Source organism: Akebia trifoliata, chromosome 14 (assembly GCF_017979445.1).
Source record: "Akebia trifoliata isolate Shusen 1 chromosome 14, ASM1797944v1, whole genome shotgun sequence".
NCBI classification, from domain to species: domain Eukaryota; kingdom Viridiplantae; phylum Streptophyta; class Magnoliopsida; order Ranunculales; family Lardizabalaceae; genus Akebia; species Akebia trifoliata.
In genome coordinates, this window is record NC_141388.1 from 10,687,850 (window position 1) to 10,704,847 (window position 16,998).

Consider the following 16,998-nt stretch of genomic DNA (forward strand, 5'->3'; position numbering starts at 1 on the left):
TTTTTGTGGTTTGTTGTTTACAATACTTCACCTTGGAGTTATATAGAGTTCCAACTCCATTGGAAAAGAGGAGGAATTAAAAAAAAAAAAAAAAAAAAACCAACTTTCTAATTGAGATTGAAGACATATTCTTATTTAGTTTTTGAGAGAGAGAGAGAATGGTGGTGGCTTTGGCCATCATGGATCATGGTGTGAATGTTGACGAATTGTGTTGCTTGAGATGATGGAGAATGTAAACCTTACAATTGGCGTGGATTGTAGCGTAAACATCGGCATATTGTGTTTGTTGAGGAGAAGATATGGAATGAAAATCTTAACTTAATGAGAAGTCATTCCCCCTTGATAATGAAGAAGGTGGGGAGCTCTAATCTTTTTTGGAGTTACTTCTCACACCCCATAATGTTTATTAATGATTTTAAGTTGGTGTGGCAATAGTAACTCTCAAGGATTATTTCCATATTTTAAGACACTGGGATGGTTTATTAGGGTTTTGCGATTTAAATTGCAAAGACTTTCCAAACAAATACGGAAGTTTTCAACGAATTCACATTAGGATTTTCGATTTCAATCGATAGTTTCTTAAGACTATGTTCTATTTCTACTGTTTGGATTGTTAAATGGGGAAAGAAGAGAAGCGGAGGGAAGAGGAGGGAAAAAATGTCAAACTTGATTCTCTCCAAAAGTGGAGAGATGAGGAAGGAAGAGAAGAAAAAAATATTTTACATTCCAAGTTTTTCTCTCATTATTTCAAAATTTCCGAAAAGATGATATTGGCGGACCAGCTATTGCTACTTACACACCCCAAGTAAACAAACGAATAAAATCTGATTTCAGAAAACCCTAGTTGTGGAACGGAGGCGAAGAAACCCTAGAGACGTAGAACGAAGGAAGCGAACTCGAGTAAACAAACGAATTAAATCTGATTTCAGAAAACCCTAGAGTTGTGGAACGGAGGCGAAGAAACCCTAGAGACGTAGAACGAAGGAAGCGAACTCGAGTAGGAGACGACCTGAGGTATCATCTCTCTCTCTCTCTCATTCTTCAGTTTTTTTTTTTCCTTCAAAAAACCAATAGTATAAATTATCAAATAATATGGGTTCAATTTTGTTGTTCTGGAGAAGAAGAAATTTCATGAGAATTCGACCAGAATTTTTCAAACATCATTCATAGCTGTTAGAGCTTTGACCAAAAGAGATGTAGGTAAGGTTGCAGGATTTTGAGTCATTTGGGTTTTTCTCTCTCCCCATTTTGATGGTCTTGGTTTGCTGCATTTGCTCCTGGAAATTTTGGTATTTAGTCGTTTTCTTTAGATTTGTGTGTTTCTATACCAGTTGAGGTGATCTAGGTTTTTCCCAAAATTTTGTTTGGTAATCTGGGTTGTGCTTAAAAACGTGTTTGTTGATTTGGATTTGAATTTCTTTTCTGTAGATTTTGGAGGTTTATGACTGTTTGGTGGTTGGGAATTTGTAGTTGAGATTTTGGGGGGATTTTTATAGCTAATTTTGTAAATTACATCAAATGAGATTTGGAAATTGTGTGGTTTGGTGAAGAAGTCTTCTGCATCTCCTTTTCCAAATTCCTCTCCTGCTGCAGTCCCACCAACTTCTAGTGCTACTAGTCCACCACCTTCAACTTCATTCCCTCCTCCAAACTCTTCTACTAATACTACTAGTCCACCATTGTGAATGAGACAATAGCTGCATTATATATTTTTATGTGTCATTCTTGTATATTTTGATTCTACCCACACAAGCGCATTTATATGTTTATTTTGTAAAAATGCAGAATCTCTATCCATTACTTTTAAGAAGCCCAACCCTGTTAAAATGGGGATTGAATTGTTCAGCGATTCAGACGACAACGAAGACATTTCGAAGATCGAAACCAATGAAGATTTCGCTAGGCGATACGAGCACAACAAGAAACGAGAGGAGTTGCACAGATTGGAGGAGCTGAAGAAGAGAGGACTTGTCGAAGACTCCGAAGAAAACTCTTCTTCCGAATCTGATATTGGAGACGATGAGGAGTTGATTGGTTCAGATAAAAGTGATATACGGTTCTTAGATGCCCTAGTTAGGGTTAAGAAGAATGATCCAATAATTAATCGAAAAGATGCGAAACTCTTTGAATCTGAATCTGAATCGGAAAATGAAGAAGAAAACAACAAGAAGCGTAGATTGGGTAAGGAGAGGCCAATGTATTTGAAGGATGTTGTCGCAAAGCAATTGATGGAAGAAGGACCTGAATTTGAAGAACAGGAGTTGAAATCAGGTGTAAAGAGCTATGTTGAAGAACAAGACGAGCTTCGACAGGATTTCTTGAAAGCCGTGGACGAGGCTTTTGATGGTGATGATGATGGAGATTTGCTGATAGAGAAGAAGAAAATTAACAGTGGCGATGTGGAGGGGGGCGAAGATACCCGTGAAGTACAAAAGAGGTTGGATGAGTATTTTGGTGGGGATGAGAATTTGGATGAGAATGAGAAGTTTTTGAAGAATTTTTTCTTGAACAAAATGTGGATCGACAAAGATAAGGGCAATAAGCCTTCAGGCGAAGATTTGTATGGTATTTCGGATGATGAGGAAGCGATAGAGAAGCAAGAGAAATATGAGTCGGAGTATAATTTCCGGTTTGAAGAGAACGCTGGGGATCGGGTGTTGGGTCATTCTCGGTTCACGGAGGGATCAGTACGAAAGAAAACAAATGCCCGTAAACTGCAACGGAAGAGTAAGGAGGAGAGGATGGCTCAAGCAGAATTCGAGAGAAAAGAAGAGCTGAAACACATGAAGAATTTAAAGAAGAATGAGATATTGGAGAAGCTTGAGAAAATACGGGCTATTGCAGGTATAACGGATGGCGGGGTTTGCCTGCTGAATGAAGATGATTTAGAGGAGGATTTTGATCCCGAGGAGTATGATCGGAAGATGAAGGAAGCATTTGATGTGGATTACTATGATGCAGAGGATGCGAACCCTGGTTTTTGCAGCGATGGCGAGGAAGGTGGTGACGATGATGATCTTGAAAAACCTGATTTTGATAAAGAAGATGAGTTGCTTGGGCTTCCAAAAGATTGGGATGTGTGTGGGTCTGGGTCTGGGGATGGGTTCTCAGCAGCTAGAGAGAAAATCTTAAAACGTAAGGCAAATGGAAAGGATATTGACCTCTCGGATGACAACGAAGAAAATGAGGAAGAGTTGCCCAAAGAGGGTAAAAGAAAGAGGAAGCGTAAAATCCCACTTTTGGAGAAGGTTGCACTTGATAATAACTTTGATGAGTACTATAAGTTGGATTATGAAGATACCATAGGAGACCTAAAAACGCGGTTCAAGTATACGTCGGTTCCATCTCAAAGATATGGGTTGAGTGCTTCCGAGATTTTAATGATGGATGACAAGGAGTTGAATCAGTATGTTTCTTTAAAAAAAATCGCTCCTTATAGGGAAAATGAATGGAAGGTTCATAAGCTCAAGAGGTACAACCAGAAAATGAAGAATAAGTTAGTTGCCCAAGACCAAAAAACTGGTAAGAAGCATAGTTTGAAGGGCTATGGCCATTCAACAACATTGGTAACAGGTGCTGCGGAGCAAAGGAAAGCCCAATTGGAGGAATCAAATGGTGAAGTGGGTACAGTGTCTAAGCGAAGCAGGAGAAGACACCGTCAGGCAGAACTTAAAATATCACAATTGAGACTCATGAAATATGGAAAGATTCCCACCAAATCCAAAAATAAGAAAAAGAACTGATGTAAGTGGTAGTTCAGGCGCATCCAATAGAGGTAATTACTATAATGAACTTATATTCTTTGTCAATCGTCATTTTGGTTGATTTTGTTTTCCTTTTGGATTGATCCTTGTTTGAGATATCATATGTGCTTGAAATTGTTGCTGAAAAAATATTATAAGTTTGAAGCATCTGAGGGGCTTCAGGATTACTGAACTGCTTTGCTTTCCCATATATTTATGCTTTTGTTGCAACTATAGAGCTGGTTCCCTCTTGGAAGTAATCAATATATATATTGTTTTGTTTTAATGACAGAGTCTTCTCATTGATTTTTCTCTCCTTTTGTGCTACGATACATTTTTTTAACCTTTTAGTTTTTTTTTTTACTGTGCGTGCATGAGTGAGTGCGTAAAAGAAATAATATTAAAAAGCTGGTTGAGTTAACCAGCACAAGAAATGAAGAGAACTCTCCCAAATACCACCGACAAGCTAAACACCCATTGAAAGATTACAAACTCTATCCCATCTAAACATAAAATCTTCAAAGAATACCCCTCTAAGCTCCTTAAAAATTTTACACCAGAAGAAAAGCAAATACAAGATAGTATTAATAATGTCTTCTACGGAGCACTTCTTATCTTCGAAAATTCTCCCATTTCACTCCTTCCAAATCCCCCAGACAATAGTGAAAGGAGCAAAACTCCACATAATCCACTTAAATTAGTGAAGGAGTAAATCAATTGAGACCACAAATCAAACACCTCTTTGATAGAAGAAGACAAGCAGCCCTCTTGTCACACTGAAGTAATAAGTGGTCCACTTATTCTTCGTCTCTCCCGCACATACAACACATAATTGGACTGCAAAGCCTCTTCTCCTTGACTGATCCGAAGTCAGAATTCTCCCCCCAGCTGCTGCCCACACAAAGAAAGAGATACCTAGACGGAACCCAAGGGCTCCAAATCGCCACATGAGGGAGGAGGCTGACCTGTCCTAGGGTTGCACCTGGTTCGGTTTGAGGTCAAATTGGAACTAAACCGACATAGGTCGTGTCACGCCCCAAAAACTCAACCCGAATCCCCATGATTCCCAAGTTGAATCCCGAGGCATAATATAAAACCTATATCATGATAATCAATACATAAATGTAAACGACAAATAATATAACTATGTCTTACCTGATTATTGCTTAACAGAACAGATACATATCCTCAAACATCAGAACACTTGACATATATACATAAAACAGTAATGACATAATATGGTGGTCATAATTACATAACAAAAACGACAGCTAAAGACTTAAACCTAACTCTAGTTTAAGCCTCATTACTAGTAATACCCATGCTCCACTCCTGGAAGCTTGGACTGATCATCTATAAGGCCCTGACACTGAGCCTCCTCGGAAGGATCACCTAAACTAGGTGCGCCTGAATTTGTGATGTCGTAGGGGTGAGTAACAGGGGAGTTACCCAATAGGGGAATCTTACAATTCTAAATAACAGCAAACCTCCAAATTTGTGATGTCTACAATTACCTTTTTCCAAAGACTCTCCCCCTCTTCCCCAAACCTCCAAAGTATTAATAAGTTGGATTCTTAGTTGCAAGAACCTTCCATCCTAAAGGCCTCTAACTTTGGAGTCTTGCTCGTTCTCACTTTGTAAAATAATCAAATTAGAAGAGTTTAAAACATCACATAGATGTACAAATGGGTATAGATATGAAAATCTGCTTCCCTACTCCCACATCCAACTTTCCTCCCTCATTTCCGCTTTGTGCATTTAAGGTTGGATTGTGAGAGATCATAGAAGACTTAGACATCTAAGTCAAGCAGACCGCTGACTCATCTAACAAGTACGAGTTAGTTGATGCAGTGATTTTAATGATTTTAGTGTCTTGTCCAGTCCATTGTGCGTTTTAGGTTGGGTTTTAGGACAACCTAGTGCCTTTACACATGTAACAAGTGGGTCCCACCTATTATCAAATACCATGAATCATATGTAGTTTCAAACATAGTCTAAATTTAACCTATTTAAATTCATTCTAGCCATAACATCCTCTTAAAAGTACTTCTTATGAAGTAGAGAGTTTTGTGATTTGCTTCTCCTGTAAGAATTTTAGCTTGAAGCCAATTTCGAAAGAGTACTTTTTAGTTTTTATATGACTTTGGCAAACACATTTTTATGACTGTACTTTTTCTCATCAAAAGTACAAAAAATACCAACACAATCTAGTTTAAGTACCCGCCAAATTAAGTAGCTAATCAATTACATATGTATAAATTTATGAAGTGAAGCTTAGTGGATTGTGAGTAGTTAGGAGTTGAGATTATGGTCTCTTTGTGCTTTCTTGCCTATATTATGTCCTTTTTGTTCTTTTGCTCTTGGATGGTCTTTTCGGCCTCCCTTTTTGTATATTCCTTATCTTTTATAATGGAATTTCTTTCTAATTATAAAAAAGAAACCTTAGTGAGCCTAGGCAAAGAGTGGCTTTACTTGTTTGACATAGTCTATTGCTTTTAACAACATTGAGCGGGAGTGTAGAATGGGCTTTGCAGAATGATGGAAATTGGAGTCTGAGAAAATCTCTTGAGGGAATTTTAAACTGACGCAGTTAGAACTTATAAAAATGGTCTATTGATATTGTGTCTATTTGGGAATATAACTAAAATGGTGGATTTGATAGTGGAGTGAATGGATTTTCACAAGGTGGTTTTCCATTCTTCCAGAGTTTAAAGTATTTTGTTTCGTGATTTTGTCTTTATATGAAAATAAATTTGTTGTAAATCTTCTATATAAGGTTGTTCTTAGGTCCCCTTCTAGTTCTACTCTTACGGAGATGCTGTTTGATCCTCACCTTCCGTTTTTAGTATACTTTTGGCTATATTCTCCTTTATGCAATATTTTCACTAATCAGGTGAAAAAAAATATGAAATGGATGGATTAATTTTTTTGAGAGCTCAATGCATACTCCCTTTGTCAATAAAAAGCAGGTTCAAGAACCAAGGCCACTCATTTTCTCATTTGTTTTTTCATTTTGTAGAATGGAAATGAGACCAGGATTTGTCAGCTTTATCCAAATAACATTCTATATCTGAAGGAAATGTAGTTCTGCAATTTGTTCCAAACCACCCCAAAGCAATTGGTTTGGTTTGGTTTGGTACTTGGTTTGAAACAGAACAAGTTGCACCCCTAACCTGTTCTAGTCAACCGATGGTAAAAGTTTCTTACTGTAAAAATCCCGTTCCTACTTCAGCCCAAATCCTTCCATCCTCTCTACCTAAACCATTGAATGCCCCAAACATCTGATGGATTAAAGATGCCACCTCTGGAATCTCCCAGTCATTGAGTGCCCTCCGAAATCCAAGATCCCAGACCCTGTAAACCTATCCTCCACACCCCAAGATAGCCGGGGACGGGGATTAAAACTTATGTGTTACATTGTTTGTTATAACATGATATCCCTCAACTGAAAGTGTTAGACGTTTAAAAAGCTCAACATGACTAATAAACAACTTGTTATCCTCCAAAGTATTAATAAGTTGGATTCTTAGTTGCAAGAACCTTCCATCCTAAAGGCCTCTAACTTTGGAGTCTTGCTCGTTCTCACTTTGTAAAATAATCCAATTAGAAGAGTTTAAAACATCACATAGATATACAAATGGGTATAGATATGAAAATCTGCTTCCCCACTCCCACATCCAACTTTCCTCCCTCTTTTCCGCGTTGTGCATTTACGGTTGGATTGTGAGAGATCATAGAAGACTTAGACATCCAATTCAAGCAGACCCCTAGCTCATCTAACAAGTACGAGTTAGTTGATATAGATATTTTAATGATTTTAGTGTTTTGTCTAGTCCATTGTGTGTTGTAGGTTAGGACAACCTAGTGCCTTTACGCATGTAACAAGTGGGTCCCACCTATTATCAAATTCCATGAATCATATATAGTTTCAAACATAGTCTAAATTTAACCTATTTAAATTCATCCTAGCCATAACATCCTCTTATGAAGTAGAGAGTTTTGTGATTTGCTTCTCCTATAAGAATTTTAGCCTAAAGCCAACTTTGAAAGAGTACTTTTCATATGACTTTGCCAAACACATTTTTATGACTATTTTTTCTCATCAAAAGTATAAAAAAAAACCTTTCTAAAAGTGTTTTGCATAAGTACAAAAATTACCAACACAATCTAGTTTAAGTACGCGCCAAATTAAGTAGCTAATCAATAACATATGTATAAATTTATGAAGTGAACCTTAGTGGACCGTGAGTAGTTAGGAGTTGAGATTATGGTCTCTCTGTGCTTTCTTGCTTGTATTGTGTCCTTTTTGTTCTTTTGCTCTTGGATGGTCTTTTCAGCCTCCCTTTTTGTATATTCCTTAAATTTTATAATGGAATTTCTTTCTAATTGAAAAAAAGAAACCGTAGTGAGCCTAGGCAAAGAATGGCTTTACTTGTTTGACATGGTCTATTGCTTTTAACAACATTAAGCGGGAGCATAGAATGGGCTTTGCAGAATGATGGAAATTGGAGTCTGAGAAAATCTCTTGAGAGGATTTTAAACTGACTTAGTTAGAACTTATAAAAATGGGCTGTTGATATTGTGTCTATTTGGGAATATAACTAAAATGGTGGATTTGATAGTGGAGTGAATGGATTTTCACAAGGTGGTTTTCTATTCTTCCAGAGTTTAGAGTATTTTGTTTCGTGATTTTGTCTTTATATGAAAATAAATTTGTTGTAAATCTTCTATATAAGGTTGTTCTTAGGTCCCTTTTTAGTTCTACTCTTACGGAGATGCTATTTGATCCTCCCACCTTCCCTTCTTAGTGTACTTTTGGCTATATTCCCCTTTATGCAATATTTTCACCAATCAGGTGAAAAAAAAAATGAAATGGATGGATTAATTTTTCTGAGAGCTCAATGCATACTCCCTTTGTCAATAAAAAGTAGGTTCAAGAACTGAGGGCACTCATTTTCTCATTTGTTTTTTCATTTTGTAGAATGGAAATGAGGTCAGGATTTGTCAACTTTATCCAAATAACAGTCCAGATCTGAAGGAAATGTAGTTCCGCAATTTGTTCCAAACCACCCCAAAGCAATTGGTTTGGTTTGGTTCGATTATTGGTTTGAAACAAAACAAGTTGCACCCCTAACCTGTCCTAGTTAACTGGTGGTAAAAGTTTTTTACCGTAAAAATCCCATCCCTACCCCAACCCAAATCCTTCCATCCTCCCTACCTAAACCATTGAATGCCCCAAACATCTGATGGATTAAAGATGACACATCCGGAATCTCCCAGTCATTGAGTGCCCTTCGAAATCCAAGATCCCAATCCTTGTAAACCTGTCTTCCACACCCCAAGATAGACGGGGACGGGGATTAAAACTTATGTGTTACATTGTATGTTATAACATGATATTTCTCAACTGAAAGTGTTAGACGTTTAAAAAGCTCAATATGACTAATAAACAACTTGTTATCCTCCAAAGTATTAATAAGTTGGATTCTTAGTTGCAAGAACCTTCCATCCTAAAGGCCTCTAACTTTGGAGTCTTGCTCGTTCTCACTTTATAAAATAATCCAATTAGAAGAGTTTAAAACATCACATAGATATACAAATGGGTATAGATATGAAAATCTGCTTCCCTACTCCCACATCCAACTTTCCTCCCTCATTTCCACTTTTTGCATTTAAGGTTGGATTGTGAGAGATCATAGAAGACTTAGACATCTAAGTCAAGCAGACTGCTGACTCATCTAAGAAGTACGAGTTAGTTGATGCAGTGATTTTAATGATTTTAGTGTCTTGTCTAGTCCATGGTGCGTTGTAGGTTGGGTTTTAGGGTAACCTAGTGCCTTTACACATGTAACAAGTGGGTCCCACCTATTATCAAATTCCATGAATCATATGTAGTTTCAGACATAGTCTAAATTTAACCTATTTAAATTCATCCTAGCCATAACATCCCCTTATGAAGTAGAGATTTTTGTGATTTGCTTCTCCTGTAAGAATTTTAACCTGAAGCCAACTTCGAAATAGTACTTTTTATATGACTTTGCCAAACACATTTTTATGACTATTTTTTCTCATCAAAAGTACAAAAAAAAAAAAACCTTTCTAGAAGTGTTTTGCATAAGTACAAAAAATACCAACACAGTCTAGTTTAAGTACTCGCCAAATTAAGTAGCTAATCAATTACATATGTATAAATTTATGAAGTGAACCTTAGTGGACTGTGAGTAGTTAGGAGTTGAGATTATGGTCTCTTTGTGCTTTCTTACCTGTGTTGTGTCCTTTTTGTTCTTTTGCTCTTGGATGGTTTTTTCGGCCTTCCTTTTTGTATATTCCTTATCTTTTATAATGGAATTTCTTTCTAATTAAAAAAAAGAAACCTTAGTGAGCCTAGGCAAATAGTGGCTTTGCTTGTTTGACATGGTCTATTGCTTTTAACAACATTGAGCGGGAGCGTAGAATGGGCTTTGTAGAATGATGGAAATTGGAGTATGAGACAATTTCTTAGAGCAAATTTTAAACTGGCGCAGTTAGAACTTATAAAAATGGGCTGTTGATATTGTGTCTATTTGGGAATATAACTAAAATGTTGGATTTGATAGTGGAGTGAATGGATTTTCACAAGGTGGTTTTCTATTCTTCCAGAGTTTAGAGTATTTCGTTTCGTGATTTTGTCTTTATATGAAAATAAATTTGTTGTAAATCTTCTATATAAGGTTGTTCTTAGGTCCCTTTTTAGTTCTACTCTTACGGAGATGCTGTTTGATCCTCCCACCTTCCCTTCTTAGTGTACTTTTGGCTATATTCCCCTTTATGCAATATTTTCACCAATCAGGTGAAAAAAAAAATGAAATGGATGGATTAATTTTTCTGAGAGCTCAATGCATACTCCCTTTGTCAATAAAAAGCAGGTTCAAGAATCGAGGGCACTCATTTTTTCCTTTGTTTTTTCATTTTGTAAAATGGAAATGAGGCCAAGATTTGTCAGCTTTATCAAAATAACATTCTAGAACTGAAGGAAATGTAGTTCCAACATTTATTTCTACTATGGTTGAGAGCCCTAGAACCCACCCCCTCCCCCCTCCCCTCCACTCCACACCGCCCACACCCAACCCCAAGAAAAAAAACAATTGAGATCCGCTCATCCAATTCTTCCCTTTTCTCCTTCCTCTCTTGCTTCACTTGTTGCTGCTTCTTCTCTTTAGGATCCCCACTTTAGCTGATCTTCGATTTTCCTTCATCCCGTTCGTCCCTATCTTAACTCAGCTGTCCTACCATGAGATTTTATTACTGTTTTCCAACCCAAAAACTTCTTGTACTATCGTTTCATTCTATTTTATGAAATCTTCACTGTTGTAAGGATATGCGTTCGTAAAATTTACTTTATTTATATCATTTTAGAGAAACTCTTATGTCAAGAATGATCTCCCAGCCCATGTGATATGTATGGCTTACAAAAGGGAGAATGGGAACTATCACGAGATGGGTCCTTCCAAGGAGTTCTATCTCTGACACAATAGGACTATACAAATAAGTTATAATTGGTTGTAAAAGAATGAGTACCATTTAGAATATAGTTGTTTCCATAATCATTGAAGAACTTTGTGGCAAACTTCGCCTCTAAAACCTGTTTTTCTCCAAATTATTTATGGTTTTTTGTGAATTGCCCTTACGTGGCCACTTAAATATGTGACGTAAATTGTAGGTGAAATGCAATGAAACTTAAAATATTGCCATGTTATTTACAGTACAATTTTATACTATTTGTATATTTATGCTGACAAAATGAAAAAGAAACTGAGTACCTGGAAGGCAAAATATCTATCCAAAGGGGGTAAGGTTACGTTGATTAAGAGTACCTTAACGAGTATTCCGATTTACTTCCTATCTATATTCTCGTTGCCTAAATCGGTGGAAGCTAAGATTGAAAGACTCATGAAGAATTTTCTATGGAATGATAATAATGGTGGTAGAAAGTATCATTTGGTGAAGTGGAAGACGGTTTGCACTCCAAAGAAGAATGGAGGCTTGGGGATTAGAGGGCTAAGGCTAACTAATAAAGCCCTCTGGGCAAGTGGCTTTGGAAATTCTGGGAAGAAAGAGAGAACTTGTGGAGGAGAGTGATTCAGGCTAAATATGGAGAGAAGAAATTTGGGTGGTATAGTAATGAGAGTAGAGGCACTTACGAGTGTAGCGTGTGGAGAGGTATTCTGAAAGGTGTTGATAAGTTTGATAGGGAGATCAGATTCAAAGTTGGGTTGGGGGACAAGGTTAGATTTTGGGAGGATATCTGGTGCGAAAATTCATCTCTGTCTACCCAATTCCCTTCCTTGTACGCTTGCTTTTTGAAAAAGAATAATTCGGTAAGGCAATGTCTGATTCGGGACGGGAACACCGATTCTTAGGATCTGGGATTCAGAAGAAATTTCAATGATTGGGAAGTGATGGAGGTTACATCTCTTCTAGATCTCCTTAATCAAATCCAATTGAGAGAGAACGAGCAGGATAGAAAGGGAATGGTTCAAGGCTAAGGATAAGAAGTTCTCTGTCAAGTCTTTATATTCTTGCTTGCTTAATGCGGGTGAGGTTTTTTTCTATCCCTCTATCATTTGGTCCGCCCTTGTTCCTTCTAAGGTATCCTTTTTTATATGGCTAGCATCTTTGGGTAGAATCCTTACTTTGGATAATTTGATTTGTCGGGGGTGGATTATCCCAAATTTTTGCTATCTTTGCTCGCCGGATGGGGAGTCCGTCAATCACATTCTTATTCATTGTTCTTTCTCTCGTGTTATTTGGATGTTCTTCTTATCTTGATTCCAGGTAGAGTGGGTTGTCCCTTTATCGTTTTTTGACCTCTTAAAGGGGTGGAGTTTCAATATCTTCTCTGCTAGAAAGAGGTATCTCTGGGCTATCCTTCCGTCCGCCATTGCTTGGGGTCTTTGGAGAGAACGCAACAACAAGATATTCCATAGCAAGGAAAGCTCATCTCAACAAGTGATCTTAGAAATTTTGGGGTTGATTTTCCTTTGGTTGAAGATGAGTAAGGACTTTGAGGGAGTGTGCTTTCAAGATTTTGTATTTAATTGGGGAAGCATTTGTGATTCATAGTTCTCCGTCAGACGTGTTTTCTTTTCCGTTGTTTATCTCTTTCTTTGTTGTTGATGGTGGTTTGTTGTTTGGGGGCTATCTCAGCCTCCTTTACTCCTTATCTTCATTTATAAAAGTTATATTTATCAAAAAAAAAAAAACAAGGAAATTAAGTAAGCATTTATTACTATAGAAAGTGAAGAACTATTGAAGTAGAAGTACACATCCATGCAGTATCCTGTACTACTGCATCAATGTCATATTCTTGTTGATATAGGTACACTGTGCATATTGAAGTATCTGGGTATCCTAGGGTAATGCAATTACTTAAGGGGTTTATAGACGCTAGAGAAAAAATAAATCTCTGAATGTGATAGATTCGATGATTTTTACTCATTCTTATCATAGAACTCTACTTTTGATCTCACAGATCTTTCTAGAACCCATTGAATTGTATGTTCCGATCATCCTAGATGTGTACCAAGTTTCTTCATGGTTGGCAACATGGATGCTGCTGTCATTGAGTCCACTCTATATAAAATTAAATAAATCAGAAAGAGTGTGTTCTTACTTTTCTGTGTTTATGCATAATTGTTTTTATGATGGTAAGTCAGTAAATTCTGTTAAGTAGAAGAGTTTGTGTCTTGAAAAGTTTGAAGACCCCCTTTTGAAAATATTCGTTTGGATAAGATATATTGATCTCCTGAAATTAATTGACTGAGAAGCATATGAGGGCCTGGTGGGACGTGGACCAAGTTTTATTAACTTGTGCTGGACTGGTTCATATGATGATAGTTGTTGAAAGTTGAAATGGAGATTCTTGTGTTATGGATTTTAGTGAAGCTCATACACCTTTACTGATCTATTATATTGGTTGAAGTTGATAACTTGAATTTGACTTTCAAGGAATTACTTAAACGTTGACGCTTCAGCCCTTTGTTACATGCACCATATTGCCAGCTTGAAGGATAAATGCAAGAAGCTGATGTACTAGGAACTGATATGGAAAGTTTTGTTCTATATCATTCATTTCAGAAGTTTGCCTATTGGACGGGTAACATGTGTCTTTATTTTATTTTATTTTATATAGGTATAGGGTTAGTGATTAGCTATGAAGTCTTTGTACTTGTGACGTATGTTTTCAAACATGAAGAGATGGGAGTGGTGCACTACCTACCTAGAAGACTTCTTGTCAAACTTGGCTTTAATGACTTCTCTGCAGGCAATTGTGACTAGAGCCAAATTGCTACAACCGCTTCCTGAAAAGTGCATAGTTCATAATCCTCAATCTTTGTAATATATTTTGCAATGCATCACAACTTTTGAAGGGTGATGTATTGCAAACTGAAACTGTTTGCTTACTATATTTTGCTAAATGCTTGGCATGCAATTGTAGCAAAGAATGTAGCCTCTAATCTTGTCTCGACATTAGGCTAATGGAATACTTTGTGCTAGGGTAATATTTTCCATCAGTGTTTTAGCAACGTTTAATACACACAATTACATGTTTAGGGGAATGTTGTCAATTGTCATTGTTGTGCGACTGTGACCTACAAATAATATTATAAGATGTTTGAAATAACGTGTTCCAGAATGTTATTTGAATTGAACTTGAATAGCCGAAATAACTGAAATAACAACGATAAATAAAAACCATTATTTTCAGGAAAAAAGGCTAAGTAATGCTATTATTTAAGTTGAAACTTTTTATTCCTTGACAACTGAACTGCCTAAATAACACTGTTAAATAACATCATCATGGTGGTGGTTTTTGAAAATAACACAGATATGAAAAATTAAACATTACATGTGAGTCGTCAATTTTTTACATTTTTCATGTCCTTCTAGAAAGCACTTTTCACTATTTCTCTTTGTATTAATTTAAGCTCTGTTGCCAATAATGCTAGTGAAACTAACCAGAATTTGATCTTGTGACATATTTTTTGTTGTCATAATTTATTGCAGCTTGAGTGGCTATGTACCGCAGGGCCAACCGACTGCATCAAGACACAGAATGGTGCGCCAAATAGACAGAATCAAATCAACAATCCAACAACTGAGATCTAGAGGTGAACCTGTGTTGATATCTTGAGAATGATATCTGTAACCTTTCCTTCTATCCTTCCTAGAGATCCGGAGCAGATGCATTTCGTTAAAAAAAAAAAAAAAAAAACTATTCTTTTTGTGTGTTTATGTTGATTACTCACTCATCCAACTAAGTGGGTGACAATGGGGATTTTAATTAGAGAGATCCAAGAAACCACTGGTTTATTTAATCCTCATAAATGTAGCCTTAAGTAGTAAAACTCAAGGTGAACTACTGAGAAAATCCACTTTTGTGATGTTAGTAGTGTGTTTGTGGATCTAGTTCTGGAATTTTTTTGGAGTGTTAGTTTTATCTAGTTTTTCTTCCAATCAGGCACTTCATGTGGGATCGAACAACCTGTCCTCTCATTCTCATTCCACGCTTCACCACCTCTTGAATGGATCACATAAAATTTGTAGGATCTTAACCATCTGAAATAGAGCTAAAATTAGGCAGGAAAGTAGACTCTTACCTCCCCTATCCTCGTCGAGGATTTGAAATACATTAGTACACAAATCACAAATACAAAACTCCCTAGATTCAAGACAACTAGTTCGACTAGCCTAGCAATCTGCTGTTCTGTTAATTTCTCAAAATACACTCGTAAATAGGATAAAAGAAAACCTTGATTGCCATTAAGTTCACATATCCAATTTTGCTCTTTACATCTTCAGTTTCTGACTGCTACATCGATAGGCATCTGTAATTTTATTGTTACCAAGTGTGGTATGAAAAACTATTAACAATCTTTGATCCAATGGTTAAAAATCTTTGATCAAAGCTGATTTTGGTTGTTTTAAAGTCTACAAAAGGATGGGCCATGAACTCATAAAAAAATACATCATCTTCGATCTTCACCCCAAAAAGCCCATCTTGTTCTTGAGATTTGAAGCAAATAGAATTTTGAGACTGAAGGGTTAAAATTTTACCCTAGATGTTGAAGTTAATCTATTTCTAAGAAAAAAAATAATCAAGATTTTTGAAATTAAAAGAAAGTTTAACAAGATTTAGTAATTAAGTGATTAATCAGCAAATAAATCAAGTGGTGCTGAATTTTTCCGAATTTTGTGATTGCTTGGAAATTTTAAAAGGTATACATGAAATATGTAAATATCTCTGCAGAAATTGTTTTTTTTTTTTTTCAATTATTATTTCTTTTGTTGAGAAAGTGTGACCAAAAAGGTAAATATATTGACGGCCACTACTTGAAGGAAAAAAGAAAAAGAAAAGTTGTTTTCAATCATTCAGAAAAAAAAAAAAAAAGCTCTTTGTGACCACTAAAGTCACCATCCTACTAATTACAAAGTGTGAGACTTCTCTTGAAATGATTTATGGAGTTGAAACTCATTTTATTGAACCATCACACCACCTTTAAGTCAAAGCCCATTGTTCCACTCCATCTCCCAATAATTGGAACAATCCCCCAACCCAATCTCCATAGAAATTCGGTTTAATATCCTATGTTTTCTCATAAATGTCTCTAACAGTGTTGTATCTTCACACATACACGTATGAACCAGGGTTACACGTGCAAGATAGGACTTACACGATGATTTTTCATTGGATTGGAGATGAAGATTTTAAGGATTTTCATGCTTAATTTGTGAGCTGAGCCTAAGGAGTCGTTTTCGGAATGATTATATACTTAATAGGTGCAAGAATTTGTGTTTAATCTAGGTTGGATAAATGTTGAGACAGTAGTAGATAAGGTCTTATCATATGGCATGAGTCTTCATTAAAGGTGAATCTTAATTTGTGAGCTGAGCCTAAGGAGTCGTTTTCGGAATGATTATATACTTATTAGGTGCAAGAATTTGTGTTTAATCTAGGTTGGATAAATGTTGAGACTGTAGTAGATAAGGTCTTATCATATGGCATGAGTCTTCATTAAAGGTGAATCTAACTTTCATCTAAACTTAGTCGATGATGGTTTAATTTCTATTACATTAAAAATAATAAAGAACAACAGAAAGTAAAGATTTGGAGTTGGAAAGAAGAGAAGAGATGGAACCAAAGACAACATGCAACTTACCTAGTTCTTTGGTGGCAATGACGTGATTTGGTAACATTCCCTCGTCCATACTAACC

General features: G+C 36.4%; 1 protein-coding gene across 4 annotated transcripts; it reads left to right on the top strand.

The window, feature by feature from the left end:
• Nucleotides 1-652: 652 nt before the first annotated feature.
• Nucleotides 653-15,203, top strand: LOC147386205 (uncharacterized). 4 transcript variants are annotated; one of them, XR_015171696.1, is made up of 4 exons: nt 653-1,014; nt 1,786-3,775; nt 13,785-13,878; nt 14,790-15,203. XR_015171696.1 is itself a non-coding variant. In XM_086422142.1 (4 exons), the coding sequence occupies exon 3, from the start codon at nt 1,827-1,829 to the stop codon at nt 3,741-3,743; it is 1,917 nt and encodes a 638-aa protein (XP_086278268.1). In that variant the 5' UTR covers nt 654-1,014; nt 1,122-1,200; nt 1,786-1,826; the 3' UTR covers nt 3,744-3,775; nt 14,790-15,203. The 4 variants fall into 4 exon arrangements, 3 of the variants coding, with proteins under 3 accessions (XP_086278269.1, XP_086278268.1, XP_086278267.1); XM_086422142.1 differs by lacking the exon at nt 13,785-13,878 and adding an exon at nt 1,122-1,200 and having other exon boundaries at nt 654-1,014; XM_086422143.1 differs by lacking the exons at nt 13,785-13,878; nt 14,790-15,203 and adding an exon at nt 13,255-13,771.
• The last annotated feature ends 1,795 nt before the right edge of the window (nt 15,204-16,998 follow it).